Below are 25,877 nucleotides of genomic sequence, written 5' to 3' on the forward strand. Positions count from 1 at the left end.
AATCCATTTGAGTTTACTTTTGTGTATTATGTAAGAGAGTGATCCAGTTTCATTCTTTTGTATGTAGCTGTCCAGTTATCCCAGCACCATTTGTTGAAGAGACTGTCTTTTTCCCATTGCAAATTCTTGCTTCCTTTGTTGAAGATTAATTATCATATAATCATGGGTTTATTTCTAGGCTCTATTCTGTTTCATTGATCTATAAGTCTATTTTTGCACCAGTTATACATTTTGATTACTACAGCTTTGTAGTAATCTGGGATTGTGTCACCTCCAATTTTGTTCTTTTTCAGATCGCTTTGGTTAATCAGGATCTTTTGTGGTGCCATACAAATTTTAGGATCATTTGTTCCAGTTCAGTCAAAAATGCTGTTGGTATTTTGATAGGGATTGCATTACATCTGTAGATTGCTTTGGGTAGTATGAACATTTTAATATTTGTTCTTCCAATCCATGAGCATGGAATATCTTTCCATTTGCTTGTGTCATTTTCAATTTCTCTCATCAATGTTTTATAGTCCTCAGAGTACAGGTTTTTCACCTCCTTGGTTAAGTTTATTCCTAGATATTTTATTATTTTTGGTGCAATTGTAAATGGGATTATTTTCTTAATTTCTATGAAACACTAGAATTTGAAAGCAAATGTATCATTTTATCATTTATGAAAAATGTGTGAAATTCCAAACAAAATTAAAAGAAATACTAGAAAACTGTATTGTCTTAAGCACGCAAGATTTATTTCTGATTACATAAAAATAGTTGTTGACCAAGTGTAAGGGTTTTTTTGTTTTGTTTTGTTTTTTAAGAGAGAATGAGATTACAAGCAGGGAAGAAGGGCAGAGGGAGAGAGAGAAAGGAGAGGGAAAGAGAGAGAGAGAGAGAGAGAGAGAGAGCGAGCGCCTGATGCAGAGCTCAATCCCATGACCCTGGGATCATGGCCTGAGCTAAAACCAAGAATCAGACGTTAAACCAACTGAGCCACCCAGAAGCCTCAATTCTGCTGCATTCTAAAATCTGAGAAACATTGTTCTAGAACAAATAAAAATGCTTAAGAAACTTACACTTGGTCAGGGCATCTGGGCAGCTCAGTCACGTAAGCGTCCAACTCTTCATTTCAGCTCAGGTCATGATCTCACAGTTTGTGATATCAAGCCCTGAGTTGGGCTCTGCACTGACAACATGGAGTCTGCTTGGGATTCTCTCCCTCTTTCTCTCTCTGTTTCTTGCCAGCTCAAGCTCGCTTTCTCTCTCTCTCTCTCTCTCTCTCTCTCTCTCTCTCATCTCTTTCTCTCTCAAATAAACTCTTAAAAATTAAAAAAAAAGTGCATCAGAATCATCTTTGGGGGATTTGTTAAAATACAGATTACCGAACTTCATGCCCAGAATTTCTGATTTCATAAGTCTGGGATGAGGCACAAGCATTTACATTTCTAACAGGTTTCCAAGTGATGCTGATGCTATACTTGAAGAATCATATAGAAAATGCATGATGTTTCTAATGCCTTAAATCATAAAAATATTTATCTAAAATGTTATATAATTTGATTTTAACTTTTATTCTTGGTCAAAAAGTAGAGAAAGGAAGAGTTTTTTTTTTTTTTTAATTTAATGTAATCAATTGATAGCCCTGTTGTGCCCTATGGTGACAGATTATGCTTAAGGTAAAATTCACATTAACAATTTATTTTTTAAACATTACTTTGTATTTCCTAAATGCCAGGCACATGCCAGACTTTGGGGATAAAAAGATAAATAAGTCACTAGCTCTCTTTCAAAGAATTCTCAACCAGTGGGGAACCCAACATAAAAATTGTAATATGAAAGAAATTACATAAGATGCTTAGGAACATGATGCTAGGGCAATAACTGCCCAGGAGACAGTCAGAGGGAGCTTCAGAGATGAGGTGGCATTTAAGTTGGTCCAAAAACATACACAAAAAAGTGTCTGGCTGTTCCAAAAGTAGGAATAGGTATCTTAGGCAGAGTGCATGGATTGATGACAGGGCAAGCAAATTGGATATAGAAATAGAGGAGCGAAGAGGATAGGAGAGAGCAGAGGTGAGGCTTTAAAGATCTGCTGGAGCCGTTGTCTACAATTTGATCTTCATCTTTGTAGATTTGGAAATCCAAACTTCAGTTCAACAGTGACTGTGTGTCAGGCTCCAATGCCAGGTACCCTGGGAGAGGAGAGACATCAGTGAGTGAGCTATACTTCTCAATCTCAAGGCTCTTCTAATCTTTATTACTGAATATGTCTCTGTTTTTTTTTTCTCTCTCTCCCCTTAAAATAAATTGTGATTTCATTTCTGCAAGGAAAAAGCAGCATAACCTCCCTTTCTTCACCTCCCTTTCAGCTTGCCTTTCTTCACCCAGTAAGTAGGCTTGCACAAATTCTGGCATCCTGGTTAGCCTAAGGTGGTCCTGAGGTGCAGATACCAGGCAGGGTGTTTTTCAAATGACCCAAATTATTTAATTTAATTATTTATTCTTCTCTAGTTTTAATCACATTCCATTTGGACCCCTAGAGTGGCTTTATATGCCCTTCAAAAATGCCAAATAAATATGCTGTTTAAAGAGGAATCAATTACCCCGAGAGGGTACAAGTTCATAAATCTACATTTATATGATTATTTCTCAATTATTCGTATCTCTTTTTTAACTTTTTTTAAAGTTTTTAATCATCAATTTAGTATATTAATATAATCTCCTTATAAACAATAAGATAGTACAGAAAAAACTAAAATCCGATTTGACAATTCCGTCCTACTACCTCCCCCAGAGATCCATCAGGTTTGTTTTTGAGAACTGTGTGGACACTTTCCTGAATTCTTTTTTGATTTGAGAGAGAGAGCGTGTGCAGGAGAGAAGGGCAGAATGAGAGAGAGAGAGAGAAGAAAGAAAGGGAGAGAGAAAATCTCAAGCAGGCTTCACAGCACAGAACTGAACATGGGGCTGATCCCACGACCCTAGGATCATGACCTGAGTCGGACACTCAACTGACTGAGCTACCCAGGCACCCTGACACTTTCCTGAATTCTAATCTACCAAGTAAATGTAGAGAAATCATAAGCCTCACATTCAAATAGCTTAGTCATTAAACCTGCCCATGGGTGTGCCTGGGAACACTAATGCTTATTTGTCCCTCTGTAATACTCTTAGTTTGTTTACAGTCTCCTGGGACTACAGACAACAGAAAGTTGATTCCTGTTATTCCCTAGCTCTTAGCACAAAAGAACCCACTTAGCTTTTGCTTATGACTGCTGCCTCAAAACTAGGTTACTCATTAGTAAATACCAGTTTACTTCCTTGAAAATGTAAAATCCTTAAGAATAGAGTACTGGCATTCAAAATGTACATAAACACTGTCTATGTTACTAGCTGGTAAAAAGAAAATAACTATAAAAAATAATTATAAGTAAAATAAGTTTTAAATCAAAATCTGGAAAAAAATTTATGTTTGAATTTATGTTTGAATTAGTTTCATCTAGCAGTGAAGATTATATATATATATATGTATGTGTGTGTGTGTGTGTGTGTGTGTGTGTGTGTGTATGTACATGGCACTCTATTACTTTGTGTTTACTATTATGCATATTTCCTAGACTTAATAGAGCTCTGGAACACTGCCTTTGCTAAAATATTAGCCTGGTTTTGTTAAAATAATAACCTGGTTTTGAATTCCTCACCTATGTTTATGTTCAAACACCCACTGTTTTGGAATTTTTCACATTTCTGTTGAAGTTTACCATTCTCATCATTATGACATACTATTTATCAACCAAATTAAAAAAATTTTATGTTTATTTTTGAAGGAGAGAGACAGGGCATGAGTGGGGGAGAGGCAGAGAGAGAGGGAGACACAGAATCCTAAATGGGCTCAAGGCTCTGAGCTGTCAGCAGAGCCCGACGTGGGGCTCGAACTCACAAACCCCAAGATCATCACCTGAGCCAAAGTCGGATGCTTAACTGACTGAGCCACCCAGGCACCCCTCAACCAAATTTTTAAAAAATACTTTGACTACTTGAAAATAAGACCCACATTCTTGCCCCCTAAAAAGTCCAAGGAGTTAGAGTGAACTGAAGAAAATAGGTTATAAACTGATGTTATGATTCTTTCTAAGAAAAACATGATTCAGCACTTTGTTTGCAGTAGTAAAACTTTGAACATAGGCCAAAAATTGCTTAGGCTCTTTCTACTGCAATATAGTAGGTATATTTGACTATCCAACTATACTGCATATTTGTATTTTGAATTCTGAATCTCTGGATAGTCTCACAGTTAAAAGACATCAATCTTTTTGTAAAGCACTGTGAAATTTTGCTCCATCTTGAAATTAATGGGGAAAAGTGGATCTACAGAGTCTCTAGAGAAAAATGCTATCTCTCTACAACATACTATTTGGATTTAACTTTAGCAATGGTGGGAAATAGTGGGCTTTTTAATATTATGGATCTTATTACAATCTTATGAATAAGTAAACAAAATAATAACTCTTAAAAACTTTTAGCCTTCTCTATTTATGTATATCCTTCTGTTTTCTTTATGTACACTTACAAATGCATTCTTACAGAAATATACATATATTCTTTTTTTTTTTAATTTTTTTTTCAACGTTTTTTATTTATTTTTGGGACAGAGAGAGACAGAGCATGAACAGGGGAGGGGCAGAGAGAGAGGGAGACACAGAATCGGAAACAGGCTCCAGGCTCCGAGCCATCAGCCCAGAGCCTGACGCGGGGCTCGAACTCACAGACCGCGAGATCGTGACCTGGCTGAAGTCGGACGCTTAACCGACTGCGCCACCCAGGCGCCCCTATACATATATTCTTCAAAAATATTCATATATATGATATATAGAGATATAAAATATATATCATATATATGCAAAGTTATATATAGATATAAAATATGTAGTTAACACAAAAGAAAGCAGTAGTGGAGGAATAGAGAAACAAAGACATAAGACATGTAGAAAATAAATAGCAAATGACAAACTTATACCATAACTTATCAATAGCTATACCAAATGTAAATGGAATAAACTCTCTAATCAAAAGGCAGATGTCAGCAGAATTAATTTTTTTAACTAATCTAACTATGCTTTCTATAAGAGACACACTTTTTTTTAATTTTTAAATTTTATTCATTCAAAAAAATTTTTAACATTTATTTATTTTTGAGAGACAGTGCGAGACAGAGCATGAGCAGGGGTGGTGCAAAGGGGGGTGGGGGGGGTGGGACACAGAATCAACACAGGCTCCAAGCTCTGAGCTGTCAGCACAGAGCCCAACACGGGGCTTGAACCCACAGAATGTGAGATCATGACCTGAGCCGAAGTCAAACACTTAACCCAGGTGCCCCTAAATTTTATTTAAATCCAAGTTAGTTAACATGTAGTGTAATAATGATTTCAGGAGTAGAATTTAGTGATTTATCACTTACATACAACACCAGTGCTCATCCCAACAAGTGCCCTCCTTAATGCACATCACCCATTTAGACCATCCTTGGACACAACACCCCTCCAGCAACCCTCAGTTTGTTCTCTGTATTTAAGAGTCTCACATGGTTTGCATCCATCTCTCTTTTTATCTTATTTTTCCCTCCATTCTCCTATGTTCATCTGTTTTGTTTCTTAAATTCCACATGAGTGAAATCATATGATATTTATCTTTCTCTGACTGACTTATTTTGCTTAGTAAAATACACTCTAGTTCCATCCATGTTGTTGCAAATGGCAAGATTTCATTCTTTTTCATAGCCGAGTAATATTCCATTGTGTGTGTGTGTGTGTGTGTGTGTGTGTGTGTGTGTGTGTGTGTGTGTGTGTGTGTATACCACATATTCTTTATCCACTCATCAGTCAATGGACATTTGGGCTCTTTCCATAATTTGGCTATTGTTGATAGTGTTGCTATAAACATTAGGGTGCATGTACCCCTTCAAATAAGAATTTTTATATCCTTCAGATAAATACCTAGTAGTGCAATTGTTGGGTCGTAGGGTAGTTCTATTTTTAATTTTTTGAGGAACGTCCATACTGTTTTCCAGAGTGGCTGCACCAGCTTGCATTCCCACTAGCAGTGCAAAAGGGTTCCCCTTTCACTATGTCCTTGCCAACATCTGTTATTTCCTGAGTTGTTAATTTTAGCCATTCTGACAGGTGTGATGTGGTATCTCATTGAGAGACATGCTTTAAATTCATAGACACAAATAGGTTGAAAGTAAAAGAATGGGAAAAATTATGCCAAAGAGTAACCAAAAGAGTTTAAATAACTATACTAATATCAGACAAAATAGACTTTAAAACAAAAGTTGTTACTGGAGACAAAGACATTTTATAACGATAAAAGGATCAATTCATTAGGAAGATGTAACAATTATAAACACATACGCACCTAACAACAGAACCCCAAAACACGTGAAGAAAAAACTGGCATAATTGGAGAAATAGACAACTAATAATAGTTGGAGATTTCAAAGTCTACTTTCAGTAATAGAACAAGGAGACAGAAGATCAGGAAGGAAGCAGAAGACTTTAATAACACTATAAACCTAACACTACAGACCAAACAGACATCTATACAACATCCCCCACTAATAGTAAATAACACATTTTTCTCAAGTGCACATGGAACATTCTCCAAAATAGATTATATGTTAGGCCATAAATAAGTCTCTTAATTTTCTTTTAAGTTTATTAATTCCCAGGGGCACCTGGGTGGCTCAGTCGGTTAAGCATCCATCTCTTGATTTCGGCTCAGGTAATGATCTCATGGTTTCATGAGTTCAAGCCCCAAGTCAGGCTCTGTTGACAGTACAGATCCTGCTTGGGATTCTCTCTCTCTCTCTCTCTCTCTCTCTCTCTCTCTCCCTCTCAGTCCCTCCCCCACCTTTCTCTCTCTCAAAATAAATAAATAAACATTTGAAAATATTTCTTGAAGACATCCTCTTATATATCTATCCTTACTGTTCTAGTTTAAGGCCTCATCATCTCTGCTGAGCCTTCTCCTAGTCTTCTCTCTTCTCCTCTCGACATCCACCCTCCGTACTTCAGCCAGAAGTATATAATCTGAGGTTGATCTCAATCTAAAAACAAAAGCCAAGCTCTACAAGGTAGCATAAAAACTCCCCCAAGATCTGGTTACTACCTATACCCTTCCTTTATTTTGCAGTGCTCCAGCTGCTTAGAATTCCCACTTCTATCAAATTATTTCCTGTCTCCATGCCTTGGATCCTACTGTGTCCTCAGCCTTGAATGCCTTTTCTAGGTAAATTTTACTTATTATCCAGTTTTTAGCTCAGGAGTTATCTCTGGTTATGCTAATGGTCTTACTCTATGTTCCTCAAACACTCTATGCTTACCTTATTTGAGTACTTTCTATAGTTTAATATATTTATTTAATGGAGTACCTATATGCTCCTCAATTTCCATTGTATCAACAGCAACCATGTCTGCCTATATTAGAAAAACAACAATACATTACATGTGACATATTACTTATTCTGTCCAGAGGTGATACTTGGTATTCATATGAGTTCACAGATTTCCTTGGAATAATTTGCTGCCCTGCAATACAGTGCTTAGAACACCATATTTAATAAAAATTCAACAAGAATGAGCCAAATTTATTAACAATGATGGGACACACATGAAAGAGGATATGACTAGAATTATTTGCTACTAATCTCTATCCTATATAACAACCTAATAACCCACTTTAGAGATTGAAAACTGAGGTTCAGAAAAGTTAAATGCCTCAGAATCAAGCAGCTGGTAGGGAAGTGTCAAAGCTGAGATTGGAACCAAAGCCTCGATTATGAAGACCATTCTAAGTTTTGCCATTGAATTTCTTTGTAAAATTTGAAGCATTAATTTATCTCTTGGTTCTTCTATTTTTTGGCCCATAAAATAATAACTTGCTAGCCTGTACTGAAAACTAGTTACTTAAAGTGCTCTACCCCCAATATAATCATCATTGTATATGGAGAGACATAGGTACATATATAATGAAAATTATATTTTCATTTACCACTCAGAAACTGAAAATCATGTGTATGGGGAAACAGTCTGCTACTGTATTATCTGTGCTATTTCTAAGTTATTAATGTGTTTATGACACATTAAAAGCTGTACAATAATTTGATTTAAATTCCTACGTAGCTAACTTTTGTAGCTGTTGTCTCTATTCTTCACAATAATCCACTAGAACAGAAAGAATGTTCAATACTTCTAATTATTTCCAAAAAATAGAAAAAGGGTGTGTTTGGTGCTTTCTTCCTTTTCAGTTTCCATTTGTTTACTTAGTGTATAATTGAAATTGGATGAAATCTTTTGGTTTCCCTAGTCCCAGAATGAACAGTTAAAAGTGACTTAAAGAAACAAAAAGTATCAAGAATGTAAACTATGTAATGAAACATTGTCTTGAGAAATAATTTTGAATCATGACAAGGAAGATCACTGCTTTCCGAAGACACTAGATAAGTATGATATAAATCAAAGAACAAGCATTTTACAAAACCTTAGTAAGACAGATTTAGTGTTCAAAGGCATCAACTACTTTATAAACACACTCCTAGAAACTTATTTGTGGGTTTTGCTACTTTTTTTTTTAGTTTATTTGCTTTTCATAATGGCAAAAAGATTATGGTAAAATCCAGTTTTTATGTTATTTTAGAATGCTATTGGAGGTATGTGAACAATTATCTTAACTAATTTTTAGTGAATGTGTCTTCCCTCTCCCAGCAGGGTGCAATCTCTTTCAATTTCTCTTTCTTTTTGTTTCTCTGGGCTCTGCATGGAATTTTCCTCTCCCCTTCATCCTGATGGTGTAATACATGATTACATATTTGTTGTCTTCTTTTCCTCTGGGGAGTGTGGATACTTCCATTTCCTCTCCTTTTTCATTTTTCTCTCATTATGGCCTCCAACAAGATCCTCTCCGGAGTTCCTCTGATCTCTATACTAATAGAAAAGTACTGTAATGACCGAAAGGAAGACAAAGAGAAAACAAAATCTCAAAAGCAGCTCGGAGCCCTTAGTTCTAACCATCTCGATGGAAACAATTCCACAGAGATCAATCTGGAAACAATCTGTAGGGATCACTGGAGCAGTGATGAACCAATCCACCAAGACTTACAGGATTCAATTTGCCAATGGGAATAGTAGATAGACTTTTTTTTTTTTTTCTTTTGAGAAAAATAGTAAAATAGGAAGCCAAATAAAAATTAGGTTTGCCTCTAGGGCACCTGTCTGGCTCAGTTGGTGGAGCATGCAACTCTTGATCTCAGGGTGTGGGTTCAAGCCCCACACTGGGTGTAGAGATTACTTAAAAAAAATAATAAATAAATAATAATAATAATAATAATAAAAAGAAAATCTTTTTTAAAATTACATTTGCCCCAAAATTAGTGTCCTTTTTTTTAAATGCTTATTTTTTATTTTTGAGAGAGAGAGAGCACAAGCGAGAGAGGGGCAGAGAGAGGGGGGGACAGAGGGTACAAAGTAGACTCCACACTACAGCCCCCTGATGCGGGGCCTGAACTCACACACCTGAACTCACACATGTGAGATCATGATCGGAAATCGGATGCTCAACCAACTGAGCCATTCAGGTGCCCCTAGTGTACTTTTTTTTAATTCAAAGCTTCCTACTTGCTGTAATAAAAAAACAAAAGGAATACATGTACTAATTTCAAGTCCTTCCTAAGAATTTACACTGGCAAACAACAAAGTGCCCAATATACAGGAATTGTGGCCAAAACACAAAGAAAACATTGCAGTTCAGTGGTGAAAAGCCATTAGAATGATTTAAGGATTGTGGCCCAGAACCATACAAATTAAGTATGTGGAAAGAATGCCAAACTCAGTCAGGCACTAAATGTATTATTTGAATTCAGGCAAGAGGTAAAAGGGATTACAGCATTCCATCTGCCAAATCAAGTTGAAAGACTGAAAAGGTAAAGTAGTGATGTAACTAGAACCCAGGAAGAACTCCATCTGAAGTGTGGGAGCTTGGAGTCTAACATAGCAATTTTTTTTTTGAGGAGAGTGGCTGAAGGTGTCAGTGACACCAGTACATCAAGTTTCAGTCCTCTTCAAACATCTCTAGCCAGGAGCATAATGGTGGCTCAGTTGGTTAAGTGACAAACTTCAGCTCAGGTCACGGATCTCACGGTTCAGGAGTTTGAGCCCCACGTTGGGCTCTGTGCTGCCGGCTTGGAGCCTGGCGCCTGCTTCAAATTCTGTGTGTGTGTCTCTCTGCCCCTCTTCTCTCTCTCTCTCTCTCTCTCAATAAATAAATAAATAAATAAATAAATAAATAAATAAATAAATAAAACATTTTAAAAAAAAGTCTCCAGCCAATGAACTGTCTCCTGAGATGGTAATGTTTGTTAAGTAACTTCAATTCGCCTAAAATGATGCTTGTTCCCTTAATGCATAGGGTTAGGTTATTTGCAACCCCAGGAAGGTCTAGAATGCTTTAAGACCCTAGCCCCTACAGTAAAACCATTTTGATTCAAATCCTAGCTTCCATTACTAGGTGTATGACCTTCAGCAACTTTTTGTACTCTCTTTTTTTTTAATTTTTTAATTTTTTTTAAATTTTTTTTTTTTTTTTTAACATTCATTCTTGAGAGACAGAGAGACAGATCATGAGTGGGGAAGGGGCAGAGAGAGAGGGAGACACAGAATCTGAAACAGGCTCCAGGATCCAAGCTTTCAGCACAGAGCCCAACACGGGGCTCAAACCCACGAACTGTAAGATCATGACCTGAGCCAAAGTTGGACACCCAACTGACTCAGCCACCCAGGCGCCCCCCTCTTTTTTTTTAATGTTCATTTATTTTGAGAGAGAGAGAGGGAGAGAGAGAGAGCACAAGCAGGGGAGGGACAGAGAGAGAGGGGGAGAGAGAATCCCAAGCAGGCTTCGTGCTGTCAGTACAGAGTCCAACTTGGGGCTCAAACCCATGAACCATAAGATTATGATCTGAGCAGAAGTCAAGAATCAGACACTTAACCCACTGAGCCATCCAGGTGCCCCAACTTTTGTACTTCTAAACTCATGCATCTGATCTGTAAAATGGGGACAATAATTATCCTTTAGATTGTAAGGAGTCAGTGAATTAAGCACAGCACTAGCTCAAGCAAGCTCTTAATAAATATGAATCATAATGTTATGTTATCCAGGTTTTGTTTTTCTGTGTCTTGTAATAATGACCACGCTGTCCCATCGCCCTTTCTCCAAGAGGTATTTTGAGGGAGTGGGCTCAAGAAAATTAGGGCATTATGACCTAGCCAATTCTTACTGTCCCACATTTGTCTTAAGCAGGTTTGAGGCTGAATTAAACCATAAATGGAGATTTCCATTATATGCAGGTAACTGGTCTCTGGCCTACACCTTACACACTGCAGATCTCATGGGGTAAAAAATTATTCAAGCTTCTCCACTGCTAACACCCCTTATATCCCTTCAAGGTCTTCCCAACTTCTATAGTAGAATGTACAAAGTCTTTGACTGAATATTAAAGGTCTGCAACCTAGTATTGTTGGGGTTTTAGGGTGATGGTGGGGTTCAGAGCTGACGGCCAAGAAAGAATTCTTGAAGACATCTTTGGTGCAAAAAGGTGATTTTATTACAGCACAGGACAAGATCCGTGGGCAGAGAAAGAGATGCACTGGGGTTGTGCAGAGTGACTGCTTATATACTGTGGAGTTGGGGGAGCTGAAGTCAAAAGAAAGTTTCTTAAAGGGATTTCCATATACTAAAGAGGATTTACAGATTACTGGAAGCCTAGGTGTTGCCAAACTAAGGTTGTTTTTTACCTCTAGCAAAGCATTATCATTAAGATAGTAGGGAGTTCCCGGAGATTATGCTATTGATAAGATATCTGTAAACTGATGGAAACTATCAGTTTAACCATTTGATTTCCGTCCTTTCCTTTGTTTTTGGGCAGCCGGGGTACCTGAGGAATATCACACATATCCCACCTGAGGGTGGGGGGGATTGTGCTAGTTTGTGCTTAGCCCTCAGCTTGCCTTAGTATCCCTCATCAGCATTGTCCACATTTCCAACTACAGGAACATCCCTGTGTTCAAATTCATTTCTTTCCCTCTCTTGCACTTCATGTACAGTTCCTATGTTTGCACTTGCACTGATCTCTTTACCAGGACTGGCCTGCACCCATTCAACAGAAATTTGGCTTGAAATTTTTTTTAATTAAAAAAAAGAAAAAAAAAAGCCATAAAGTGTCCCTAAGGACTTTGGTGGCGTAGGACAGCACAACCAAAAAATACTAGGTCGGTGTCACTTGCACTGCAATTTTCAAGAACGCAAAGCCCTGTTTATAAAACAACCCTAAGGTGTCAGTCGTCAGCACCTGATCCATGCCCCAGGTTATAAAGTGGGAGAGATGAAACTAACAAACAAAAAATAACAAATGGACTCCTCAAAAGGGAGAACAAACTGGTGGTTGCCAGAGGGGAGGTGGGTGAAATAAAGGGGATTAAGAGGTACAGTGCTTCCTGGTAACCACTGAGTAGTATGTATATACATAATTACCAAATCATTGTTGTATACCTGAAACTAATATAACACTGCATATTAATTATACGTCAATATAGACAAGTGGAGAGATGAACTTTCTCCTGGGACTAGTGGGGGGGAGGGGGTTTATCAAGAAGCCCCTCAGGGAGGAGGCCCGCCTGTGTGTGGGTAGGGGGCTGGGCCCGGTGCCCTAGCGCCACTACAGGGAAGGAGGAGCCCCAGATTAGAGGCGGAATGGGGGCCTGGTACCCACTATGGTGTCTTCGCAGCGGGGAAACAATATTTTTACCGCATAACGCAAACCTGACAAGAAAATCCCTCTCCGCATTTGGCCTCCGTATCACGTGGCATCCTTTCCCTGCAGGTGAGGAGGGTGGGGGGAGGGGTTAGGGTGGGGACTCTATCGAATTTGTTTTTGGTGGGGACAGAGTATTGGAAAACTTTTCCAAACTGCGACACCATGGTTCCTTCAACACACACTGGCTGCAACTGCCACTTCACATCCTCCCCGAATGGGCAGAAAGGTGAGCTCTGAGCATTTAACAGTTTTACCGTAACCCGCGCGTCTAACTAGACTTCCTCTCCCACTCTCCCCACCTCCTCCTCAAACAAATTGGTCGGCCCACCAGCGCGCATGCGCATTTCTTGCCGCCAGCGCCAAGGCGGGAGCGACTCCCAGGTCTCGCGAGAGCGGGGAGCTGGTCTTCGTTGCTTTCGCCCCACCCCCTCCTTCTCGCTCGCTCTCTCCCATCCCCCCAAGCCAGTCGCTCTGCTGCGCAGCTCCCTTAGCGGTTGCCACCGCCTGAGACGGTTGGAAGAACCGTTGTGGCGAGCGCTACACGAGGCGAGCGACTTCTTCCTCTTCACGACCGACCCCTCGAGCGCCAGAATCGGCGTTACTGTCGCCCGACAGGGTATCTGAAGTAAAAGGGGGTAGGTTGGGCTGGTGGTTTCGAGAGCGGAGTCGGGAGAAGGACGAAAGAGAGACTGAGAGGGGGTGGGGGGGGGGGAAGTGTGGAGGTCGCTGCTCGGAGGCGGTCACACTGCGCCTCCCAGGCGCTCTCCCACTTCAAGGAGGGCGCCCTGCGGTGGGGGAGAACTTGGCTCAGGTGAAATTCAGTGGACGAAACTGAGGCCCGAAGTGGGGGGTCATCCAGCATTTCCCCGCTTTCCCTGCTGGTTTGGCCTCCGCCATTTTGGGTACGGTGGCGCGGCCACTTCGGCTTCCCGCCCTTCCCCCTCTTTCTACTTTTTTGCCCCTAAGCTTCCTAAAACTGATTTAGAAGGCCGGGGGGAGGTCACAGCGCCCCCGGAAGGGGAGCGAAGCGAGCAGGGAAAGGTTGGGCATTTGGTGGGGCGGGTGGGGGGGGGGGGTCTGGGCTGGCGGGCGCGCTCCCGATGGAAATGGCGCCGGATGGGCCTGGCCTCCCACCGCGGCCTCCCTACCTCCGCAGTCTCGGCTGGGCTACCCTGGGCTGGCGGGACTGCGAGTGACTTCTGACGCAGATTCCCAAGATGAGAGAGGCTGGAGCTGGGGGAGGAAAGCCAATGGCGACGAAGGCGCTCAACTCCCAAATCCAGGACAAAGGAGGCAGACGGCCTCCTTTGTAATTCCGCCGCCCGGTGGCGACGGTTTCTAAGCCAGGCTTGGCTGCCGGACGGAAAGATGGGGGGGGGGGGGGCGGGGGGGAAGGGGCGTACTCTCCTTAGCTCTCCGGTCTCTAGGGCAGCTAGATAAACGAAAAGTCTCCGGGGAGGAATAAAGGACGCTTAGCCGGCCCTTATATTCCAGATTTGGAACTTCGAAAAGAGTACGTACTGATTTTCCAGAGGGTTTTATTTTTCTCACATTTCTCTGAAACGTAAAGACTTTGTGGGTGATTGTTTTTGTAAGCAGAGAAGCGGCTGACTTCGAATAGGAATGTGAAATGGGCAATTTAAATAATCGTTCGGGTCCAGTGAACTCTGATAACAGCCTTTTGAACTTTGGGTCAGGGGTGGGTGGTTTAGTAGTGGGTTTTGTGTAGTTTGGCACTACACTGAGTAATAATGTAAGTAGGAGTTTTACCTTTGGGAAGCAGTTAAAACAGTGATGGCATAAATTTGTGTAGGAATTTAATTACTTTCAATATTAAGTCTCCAAGAGTTGTATGTTGTGCAGAGAGGCTGTAGAAGTAAAATACATCAAAATACAGTTAGCATTTATTTTCTTTTGGCAGCTAAGCATGTTTTTTATTTAGTATAGGACAGTGGTGATATTTTGGCCAAGAAAAAAAGCCTACTCAACAACAACAAAACAAACCGAAAGCCCAGTCACGTGGTGGTGTGATGGGGGGGGGCGGGGGTTCCTTAGAACACAGGGAAGCTAGGTCCGTAATTTTCACCGAGTACCTGAAAAAGTGAGTCAGGGCCTGAGAATTTTTTTATAAAGAGTTCCCGATAATGAATAGGAGTCCTTACAAGAACTCTTATTACCTACTTTTTTCAGCTTTAAAAACAAAAAACCTTCCTATTGTTGAAGATGGTCTGATTTTAGTAGCCTTTGAAAAAGCCTAGAGTTTTCTGTAAAGTAGTACATGATATAATGGCTTTCCTAATTGGATTACCCTAGAAACCTTTTTTTGTGTCCTTTCACCTGCATAATCTGGAAATCCATCTGATTACTAATTACCTTTTATATTTTTAATAACCATGTTCTTTTTTTGATGTTCTTATTTTGGTATACAAGTGGCTGAGCTGCAATAGGTGATGGTAAACTTTGTTTTAAAAAAGAACTCCTTTGTAATTTTAGGGACTTAACATCTCCTTTAGGTATTAGTGGTGTGTCTACCTTTTCTACTGATAATTAAGGAGCAAACACATTGGCAAGGGGAAATGATGTAAGATGTTCAGTTTAATTATCACTTTATTGCCAAAATTTGAAGTTCATTCTCATTTTTTAAGACTAGTGAGCTACCATTTATAAAGTTATTTATTGTTACATCAAACCCTAACTTCATTATATTTCAGAAGATAGTATATGCCTCTGTGTATTAAAGGAATTTTATATTTCATTTTACCTCTTAGATGCTTAGCAACTTGGAGATAGAATTCACATACCATAAACTTCACCTATTTAAAATCATGTGGACTTTTGTGACTGGCTTCTTTCACTTAATATCATGTTTAGGAAATTAAAGTCTCACTCAAAAGTGACTTCAGTTATACTAGTTCAGCTGCTGGTATTTTTAATTAGTGCTAACACTTGGAAGTCTTAAAGCAGAATTGGGATTAGTCTTGAAACTTGCAAAGAAAGGTCGAGATGGATTATCCTGAATAATTGGTAGACTCTAGGTAGTGTCTGAGACCGCTTTATTAATGTATTAGAGGAAATTGTCTTTTTGTATGCTTTCAGAGTTTGTCTTGGTTTTGTTTTGTAAATAGAATTCTAGACTCAAATTTTGAGTTTTGAAGGAATAATCAAGTGTGGCTTTTAAAATTGTGTAGTCTTCATACATGTAGAGTGGAGAAGAGTCATCCTGTGAAATAGTTTGTCTTCTGAATCTGGTTAACTTTTTCTCCACTTACAATTGTGTTAAGTTTATTATTGTGTTTTTTACAGACTTAATGTTTTGTTAGTTTTGTATAGGTCTTTTTAGTATAGACTGATCCAAAAATCAAAACTAGTGTGCTTGCTTGTGTTTCTTAGAAAGGGCTAAAGTTTGTAGTGAAGATGTCAGTTACCATCTTTTTGTTTGTTCCCAAAACAAAGTATCTTTACTTTGAAGAAAGAAACGTTCTAAATAATAAAAAGCGTCACACCAAGGTCTTTTTACAACACATTAAATTGATTTTGCAAAGTACTTACATGTTTTATAAGAAGTAACATTTGATGTTACATCCTTTAATTTTTCTTTTTTCTATTGAGTCATCTTTTATAGGAATTTTTTTTTTTTAAGTTGATGCCATTTTTTAAAGTCTTTTGGGGTTTTTTTAAGAAAATGGTAGAGATCTTCAAAATGTCGTAACTTTTTCTCAAACTGACTCAGGGTCTACTTTTTTCAGGACTACTCTGCTTTTTATCTAATAGGAGGGCTTTTTGGAAATGTTTTCTATAGCACCTTTTTCCTCTGCCTTGGACATAATCCTTCCTTAGGAAGCTTGAAAGCTTAAGCCTATGTTGACTATGGAAAAGACTTTAACTATCTGTATTTCAAGACTCAGGATAGTTTTCTGTCCTTTAATTAAGGTTTCTTTATTTTGTTTGTGGTATAATTCAGTAGTTATACAGGGCCCTTTAAAACCCAGTGACTACCATTGAATGAATAGCCATGCTACGGACCAAGGTTTATAAACGAGTCTTAAAAGTAACAGTCCGGTGAAGTATAAGCACCTGTGCTATCTGTATTTTACAGTTGAACAGAGAGGTTAAGAAGTTTGCTTACATCAGCCATTGAGTGGCAGAATAGGGATTCAAATCCAGGGGTTTTTTTTTTTTTTTTTATGATTTTTTTTGTTTGTTTTTTTAATTCACATCAAGTATTCATGTGCGTAGAAATCAGTTGTAACGTCTGATAAAAAAAAATTCAAAATCTTCCCACTTTGGTGTCTGTGTCTAGAGTGCCTCCCAGGATTTTTTAAAACCACAAAACAAGTCTCAAAGTTGTTATTTACATGCAGAGGTATTTAATAACCACATTGGGAAAATTTGTCCGTTAGTTTTTTTTTAAATGTACCAATTCTAGCAAAAAAAAAAAATTTACTTTCTGCAGATGCTACTTCTCACAGTTGCACTGATAATTAGATGGTGTGAAATTAAATATTAGTGAACACTGTTATGGAATACCTTCAAGCGTAAAGGAATCAAGTGAACAAATTGTTTTGTTTACAGGGGAGGAGGTGGTGAGGGAAAGGTTTGAAATACTCAGGTGAGTAGGATTCCTACAGCTGCTTAGTGAAATTTGTAACGTCTGGTAAGTTTCTGCAGCTGAAGGACTTCTGCATTAGCCTCTTTAAAATGTACTGGAATTCTAAAAGGATGGTTGTCTCTTGGGAAGGGAGCTGGGTGTGGATGGGTTCTTTTTGGAAGGCTAGGAGGGCTTCTTACTGTACCCTAAAAAAAAAAAAATGTGAATGTGTTGCCTTTTAAAATTTGTGTTTAAAAGTAAAGCAGTGAGTAAACTCATCTTTAATATACTCCAAACAGGTAGCTTCAAAAAACAGACACTGTTGGAAGGCCTTTTGAGGCCTTTTACCCCGATTTTAAAACATACCCTAATTAAGTCATTTTAAAACTTTTGAGAAGTGTTTAGATTTAAAGTAGAGATAGGAATTTTTTCCCCTCCTTCAAAAGCAATTTGACGTGTTCAGATTTAAAGTGCATCTAAAAATTACGACTTTTGTAATGCCATTTTTCTAATATTGAAGGAAGTACTCATTGAACTTTTGACTTAGGCTCTTGCTGTAAGTGGACACTGGTGGTATGTGCAGCTTTTGAGTAATTAAGTTTTAAAGGATTTGCATAATGATTCAAATGAATAATAAAACCTGAAAAGTGAATGAAAATTGGAGAAATGAGGAAAAGGCTAGAGTTGACAATAAGGTGACAGGAAATGGAATTTGAAGACTAATCTGAAATTGTGTAAGTTTTCTTAAGATTGGGCATTATAAAATATTTGGGCCTTAGAAATTCAGTACTTTGTGGGGGGTGGGACAGGTTTCACTCACTTTTCCCTTTTTGCCAACCCCAAAATGGGAAGGTGTTTTGCCTTTGCATTGTCAACAAGCCATATGTTACATTTCCTGTTGTACACCACTGAGTGGTGTTTCTTCAGTACCTGTAGCAAGAGTATATTTTGATTGACTGCTTTATGTGCTTGTTTATTTTTTATAGCGTTTAAATCAAACGTTATTGAGATGGATTGGGTTATGAAACATAATGGTCCAAATGACGCTAGTGATGGGACAGTACGACTTCGTGGACTGCCATTTGGTTGCAGCAAAGAGGAAATAGTTCAGTTCTTTCAAGGTACCTCTAGTATTAGTCAAAGTTTAGTAGTATTTTAATTATATATTTTTATTATATTACTCAGTTTTTAATTTGTAAAACCCATTTGTTTTGGGGTCTTTTTGAGTATAGTATCTTGGTTAATGTATTATGTTACGAAATATGCTCCAGTTAATATTCAGTACAGAATGTTTAGAATATGTGAAACCTAACTAATGTGCAATAAACTTAATTGAGAGTAATTATGTGTGATGAACCATGAATTATATGGAGCATAAATTTGATTTGGCTTTTTTAATGTAATATAGGTGAGCTTTTAGTGTATGTAATTTAAAAAAGACACTGGTTGCAAAAAAAAAAATATGTAATCCAGTAATATTTGAAAAAAATCTTCCGCTTGTATTATGGGGTGATGGGAAACTTAAGCTTTTTTGTTTTGTTTGTTTTGTTTTGTTTAGACTTGTTTTAAATATTTGATTCAGATGGGAATGTTTCAGCCTTTAACACTGTTCCCCTTGATGGGGTTATTTGTCCTTGGGTTAAAGGGTTGGAAATCGTGCCAAATGGGATAACATTGACGATGGACTACCAGGGGAGAAGCACAGGGGAGGCCTTCGTGCAGTTTGCTTCAAAGGAGATAGCAGAAAATGCTCTGGGGAAACACAAGGAAAGAATAGGGCACAGGTGGGGATGGAGAGTTTGGGATGGTGTTAAATTTTTATTTTTGGGGGTTGTGGGTCACTATTGCTTAAATGGGGGGGTTACAATAACATTTTTCTGGGGTAGTTTAAAAGAATTGATAATTATCTAAATTTAACTTGGAAACTACAGATTTGGGTGGGGAATTAATGCTAATAGTTTGCTTAAATTAAAATTAGATTGTTTCCATTTCTCTGTAGGATGTTGATAAATGCTTTTTTATAATCAGCTATTTTCTCTAAACACCTATGATGTACTAAAGGAAACAAGCTAAAATTATTATGAATTGTTTTCAAATGACTAATTTATTTATGTAAAACTTAAATATTAATTAAGTTTGTAGGTGTAAAAAATGTTAATTTATGGTGTATTTAGGCAATTTAAATTGGGTTATGTATCTAGATGTAGAAAAACTTACTGCATTTTTGCCCAGTATCTTATTTATTCTAATACATTTACGCTAAAACTTGTACCTTAAACCATTTTTAAATAGGTATATTGAGATCTTCAGAAGTAGCAGGAGTGAAATCAAAGGATTTTATGATCCACCAAGAAGATTGCTGGGCCAGCGACCGGGACCATATGATAGACCGATAGGAGGAAGAGGGGGTTATTATGGAGCTGGGCGTGGAAGTATGTATGACAGAATGCGACGAGGAGGTGATGGATATGATGGTGGTATGTGTATCTAATGAACAAAGGTTCTGTTGTCATTTTCTTAATGTTCCTGACACTTTGTCAAGAAATATAGAAATGGCAGTAATTTCAGTACCTACTAGGTTTTAAAAACCTGTTCATGAAAATATGAATTCCCATGGCCAGCTATGGGACTTGATTGATGCACATATTGGCACCTACATAATACAGAAATTAAAATGAAGATTTTGGCATATTTTGACATTTTCTGTTTAACGTCAGAATGAAAGTTAATTTGATGTCTAAATGTATCCTTTTGAGATTTTTTTATTTCCACCAAGTGTTAACTGCTTTTTTTCACATGCACTGAGTTGGGAGTTGCAAACTTGTAATAAGATAACCAGACTGTTGTCACAGAATGTTTCTATAAACTGGATTTATAAAATTTATCTCTTGAAAGTGTATTGATGTATTTCTCATTAAATTATACAGGTTATGGAGGTTTTGATGACTATGGTGGCTATAATAATTATGGCTATGGAAATGATGGCTTCGATGACAGAATGAGAGATGGAAGAGGTAAATAAATATTAAAGACCTTCATTTTTAGGTGCATATTAGTATTTTACTACCATTTGTGGTTTAATATAGGTTAAGTGACTTGTATAAAAATAGGCATATTTCAGTGCATCCGTACATGGGGCTTTTATACAGATACATACTTACAGTATTTGATACTCAGAATGATTCTTTATTTGATGTTTAGAACAACTGTAAGTGTTAAGATTTCTTGGGTGGCAAAGAAAAAGGTATAAATAGGAAAAGTAATGTATAGAGAAGAAGTGTTGTCAAGAGGCTTTACATGTATCAGCCATTTATAATCTGGAAATTTTATTAGGTATGGGAGGACACGGCTATGGTGGAGCTGGTGATGCAAGTTCGGGATTTCATGGTGGTCATTTTGTACATATGAGAGGATTACCTTTTCGTGCAACTGAAAATGACATTGCTAATGTGAGTAATTTTAGTAATAGTTTTATTCTGGTATCCAATTTTGAAGCATTCTTTTTTTTTTTTTTTTTTTTTTTAAACGTTTTATTTATTTTTGAGACAGAGACAGAGCATGAGCGGGTGAGCGGGGGAGGGGCAGAGAGAGAGAGGGAGACACAGAATCGGAAGCAGGCTCCAGACTCTGAGCCATCAGCCCAGAGCTCGACGCGGGGCTCGAACTCACGGACCGCGAGATCGTGACCTGAGCTGAAGTCAGCCGCTTAACTGACTGAGCCACTCAGGCGCCCCTGAAGCATTCTTAAATGGACTCATGTTTTTTATAGTTTTAATGTCAGAATTCCTTTAATACTGTATATAAATATGTATATATATATCCTTATCAGTGAATATTTTTTTGTCCATTGTATATTGATTTACTTAGAAAGTCCAGTTAAGAATTCAGTGAAGAGATGCTTAGGTGGCTCAGTCAGTTAAGCGTCTGACTCTTGATTTTGGCCCAGGTCATGGTTTCAGGGGTTCGAGCCCCACATCGGGCTCTGTGCTGACCATGCAGAGCCTGCTTAGGATTCTCCCTCTCTGCTCCTCCTCCCCTCATGCTCTTTTTCAAATAAGTAAACTTTTTTTAAAAAATTTAGTGAAAAGTGATCAGCATAGAGATGACTGGAATATTATTGCCCTTGTCAAGTTTTGGAAGTGGAAATACGTTAACAAGTCAAAGTTTAGTTTAGTTTGACTTTCTAGCTATATTGTGATTAGAAACAGGAGCTGTGAAAATAATGGGCATAGATGCTATTGCTGATTTGAAATTGGTTGATTTCAAATTGGTTAGAGAATCTGCAAACTTCAGCCCAGGTGCATCTAGTCACATCCATTCTTACCTCCTGAGTAGTTGCCGTAGAGATCCTGGGGGCCTTACAAAGCCAAGACTACTATCTAGTTCTAAAATGAATTTAGCTGTAGATCTTACTGGGAACTGATGGCCTAAGTACCTTTTTAGGATTGCTTCAACCTGGTTAACTTGTGATTAGAACTAAGTAATATATTTTGGGAGCTGTCCACATATAGTTGGTATATGTTTATCAAATTCCATTGGTCTAAATCCTAACACCTAAATTCTCTGCGCATGTTTCTAAGTCTCAGGTGACCTATTTATCCTTTAGCAATTTCGAAATACTTTTCTTGGGAGGACAGAGGACTTAACTCCTCTCCCTCTCAGTGGTAGGATATGACACTTTTTCTGTTTAGAGTGAACTGTGTTTTGGGTTAGAATTTTTTTTTCTTTTAATATCACTTAGCTTGCTTTTTCTTTTACTTAGGTTATTTTTTTTAAGTGCTCCAAACTGGGTGGAGCTCAACACAAGGCTTGAACTCATGACCGTGAGATTAAGACCTGAGCCAAGATCAAGAGTTGGACACTTAACCAACTGAGCCACCAAGGCACTCTTATTAGCTTATTTTAAAATTTTTAATGTTTATTTTTGAGAGCGTGGGAGAGGGGCAGAGAGAGAGGGAGACACAGAATCAGAAGCAGGCTCCAGGCTCTGAGCTGTCAGCAGAGCACAATGTGGGGGCTCGAATTCACAAGCAGTGAGATCATGACCTGAGGTGAAGTCAGACACTTAACCAACTGAGCCACCAGGCGCCCCATTATTAGCTTATTTTAAAGAGAATTTCTTTGCATTTTCCCCTGAGTGTATAATTTTATATTATTCCCAGAACTGTTGTAGTTGATCTGTTAGCCTTGCAATACAGGGCAGTAGAGAGGTTTGTTTTAATGCATAAGGGTATGTGGTAATTTACTTCTGATAATCTAAATAGAAAAATTAATAACAAATGTTTTGTTTAGTTCTTCTCACCACTAAATCCAATACGAGTGCATATTGATATTGGAGCTGATGGCAGAGCAACAGGAGAAGCAGATGTAGAATTTGTGACACATGAAGATGCCGTAGCTGCCATGTCTAAAGATAAGAATAACATGCGTAAGTGGTATCTTTGGCTTGCTAACTCATTTCTCAGCTGTGAATTTCTAAAATAACTCTCATTTGTAATTCCTCATATGTAAGATGTTACAGGATCTGTAGATACAATTCTTGGCAGTTATTGGGACCTGAAACCATATGGCCTCTAATAAGTTCAGACTTTTTAAAGGCTTTTTACGGGCCTTTTTAATGAAAAGGTAATTCAGGCTTAGTACTTGACAGGTTATTACAGCTTAAGTTATTATTGGGGGAAAATAGGTATGTTACTTGCATTTGCCTGAGTTCCCATGCCATTTGCAAATCACCGCTTAACCCATATGTCAACTAACTCGGGGAAGTTATTTCTGCATGTTATCAAATCCATTTTAGATATTAAATTTTACCCTGACTAGTGATTCCTAAATCTGACTATACACAGATCATTTTGTAGTCAGTAGAAAATAGGTTTTTGTGGACATTACTTTCATGATTCTAATTCAGTTCTTGAGACGTGGAGTATACATTTTTTTGAGAGAGCGAGCACGTGTAGGGGAAGGGCAGAGGGAAGGAATATCCCAAGCAGGCTCCATGCCCAGCACACACAGCCTGATGTAGGGCTTGGTCTCATGGATCTCATGACCATGAGATAATGACCTGAGCCGAAGTCAAGAGTGGGATGGATGCTTAATCAACTGAGCCAGCCACCCAGGTGTCCCTGGGGACATGGAATATATTTTAAGAAGTACACTAGCTGGTTCTACAATAATGAATCAGCCCTTTTTATAGATGAGGAAACAGAGTCCTCATCCAGTTTTTGCTTGTTCAGGGTTGTACAATTTGAACAGACTTGGTAAGTTAGGTTTGTAGCCCGTCTGGCATTCATTTTATCACTCCACTAGGAACTCTGTAAATAGGAAGTCTATAAACATGCTTTCAGGTTAATATTAGCTAGTCATTATTTTTATGCTTTTATTGATAAATTTGATCCATCATTGCTTTCATCCCTATTAATCTTTTCTTTTTTCTTAAAGAACATCGGTACATTGAACTCTTCTTGAATTCTACTCCTGGAGGCGGTTCTGGAATGGGAGGTTCTGGAATGGGAGGCTATGGCAGAGATGGAATGGGTATGTAAAGTTTTTTAAATAAGCAGAGTTACACATTTTACAGTCAATCTCCAACTTTTTTTTTTTCTTTTTAAGATAATCAGGGAGGTTATGGATCTGTTGGAAGAATGGGAATGGGTAACAATTACAGTGGAGGATATGGTACTCCTGATGGCTTGGGTGGTTATGGTAAGTGTCTTTGGTTACTGTGGTTTGATCTGTTAGTCCCATGTGTGGATGTTTTTAAGCTCATGTTATCTTTAACGTAGTATGCACTGATATTTCCTGCTAAACAATTCTTGTGTTTTTTGTTCTTTTTTTAAAGGCCGTGGCGGTGGAGGCAGTGGAGGTTACTATGGGCAAGGTGGCATGAGTGGAGGTGGATGGCGTGGGATGTATTAAAGCATAACCACCAACATCAAAGTCCTGACAACAGTGTCTGGTCTACTAGACTTTCTTACAGATTTAATTTCTTTTGTATTTTAAGAACTTTATAATGACTGAAGGAATGTGTTTTCAAAATATTATTTGGTAAAGCAACAGATTGTGATGGGAAAATCTGTTTTCTGTAGGTTTTATTTGTTGCATACTTTGACTTAAAAATAAATTTTTATATTCAAACCACTGATGTTGATACTTTTTATATACTAGTTACTCCTAAGGATGTGCTGCTTTCATAAGATTTGGGTTGATGTATTTTACTATTAGCTCTACAAGTAGTAGTATAGTGTAATTTTAGAGGACAATGGTTCACCTTTGCATAAACCACAAGTCTTTAATAAGCAGACATCTGGAATAGAGCTTGGAAAATAGTGTAACTTTTTTCTTTTAATTTCTCCTGGACAATACTGTAAATATATAAAACCTAAAGATGAGTGTAGGTGGCTTCAGGAGTATAAATTCCACTAATTTCTATATTAGTCGTTCTTTTTCAAATGTCATTTATCAAGCATAGCTCTGAAATGAAGATCTAAAGGGTATCTGGATTTCTGAATATTCCTAATTGTGTTACCTGGGGATGAGAGCGTTGGAAGTTTAAATTCTAGCCCTAGAGTTTAGAATAAGATTCACTCAGCACTTGACTGAAGTACCAAAAATGTTTCCCAAAAAATGATAGTTGTAAGTTCTCTCTAAATGTTAGACTAGGTTAAGGTTCTCAGTGACATGAGAATTCAGTACAAAAAGTATTTACTGTGGAGTATAATTCTCACAGCTGTTATTTTCAGTTTTCCTGCCCAATAGTTAAAGTATATGGTTTTTTAGTAACTGTATAAATGAGTAAACAAATGTAAGAGACCAGTCCATGTGATAGTCAATTAAAATGAGAGTCCTGGAAGTTGGATTTTGCATTTGATATCTGTTTGGAGTTTTAGAGCCATTGTGTTTAAAAATACTATATGTAGCAAGGAAAAGGTGCTTTTTACTTTTAATCCCTTTGATCAATACGGCTTTTTTCCAAATTGGCTAATGGATCAAAATGAAACCTGTCAATGTGAATTCAGTTATTGACCTTGTTACTTGTTTTTGCTAGAAATGTTATTAATGTAATAAATATCAACATGGGAGATAATAGTGTGGTCTGTCCTAGAATGCTTTGTGTCGGTTACTGATTGTAAATCATATTGGTAGAAGGTGCCGTATCTACGTGAACACTGGACAAAGTGACTCCTAAGGAGTGATTTCTGCTGTTAGAGAAGGAAGCTGTGTTAGCTTAAATGGAGCAGTGACTTGTTTAATGCTTGTACTCCTCCCTTAATTATCCGTTTAAGTATTAGGCTCATACCACTTAACCCTTTAGAGATCCTATGGGCTTTTTTCCCAGGACTACCCTATTAAAATCAAAAGTTATAGTCATAAATGCAAGTTAGCCTTTCAAAGGGCAATTTTTCATATCTTTTATTTGGTTTATAAAATTCACATTTTGTTTTA

General features: G+C 38.0%; 1 protein-coding gene and 1 long non-coding RNA gene across 6 annotated transcripts; one reads left to right on the forward strand and one right to left on the reverse strand.

Moving 5' to 3' along the window:
- Window positions 1–1,628: 1,628 nt before the first annotated feature.
- Window positions 1,629–8,276, reverse strand: LOC122231723. Its single transcript, XR_006208962.1, has 2 exons — window positions 7,367–8,276; window positions 1,629–2,177 (listed from the first exon to the last, which is right to left on the reverse strand). It is a non-coding gene; the product is annotated as an uncharacterized LOC122231723 (long non-coding RNA).
- A 4,998-nt stretch (window positions 8,277–13,274) lies between these two features.
- HNRNPH3 (heterogeneous nuclear ribonucleoprotein H3) lies at window positions 13,275–25,520 on the forward strand. Of its 5 annotated transcripts, none has more exons than XM_007095761.3 (10): window positions 13,275–13,463; window positions 18,422–18,556; window positions 19,081–19,219; window positions 19,728–19,912; window positions 20,363–20,449; window positions 20,769–20,884; window positions 22,728–22,863; window positions 23,874–23,969; window positions 24,045–24,137; window positions 24,274–25,520. In XM_007095761.3, the coding sequence occupies exons 2-10, from the start codon at window positions 18,445–18,447 to the stop codon at window positions 24,348–24,350; spliced, it is 1,041 nt and encodes a 346-aa protein (XP_007095823.2). In that variant the 5' UTR covers window positions 13,275–13,463; window positions 18,422–18,444; the 3' UTR covers window positions 24,351–25,520. The 5 variants fall into 5 exon arrangements, with proteins under 5 accessions (XP_007095823.2, XP_007095824.2, XP_007095826.1 ...); XM_007095762.3 differs by having other exon boundaries at window positions 19,728–19,867; XM_007095764.3 differs by having other exon boundaries at window positions 13,363–13,482.
- Window positions 25,521–25,877: the final 357 nt, after the last annotated feature.

Source organism: Panthera tigris, chromosome D2 (genome assembly GCF_018350195.1).
Source record: "Panthera tigris isolate Pti1 chromosome D2, P.tigris_Pti1_mat1.1, whole genome shotgun sequence".
Lineage (NCBI taxonomy): Eukaryota > Metazoa > Chordata > Mammalia > Carnivora > Felidae > Panthera > Panthera tigris.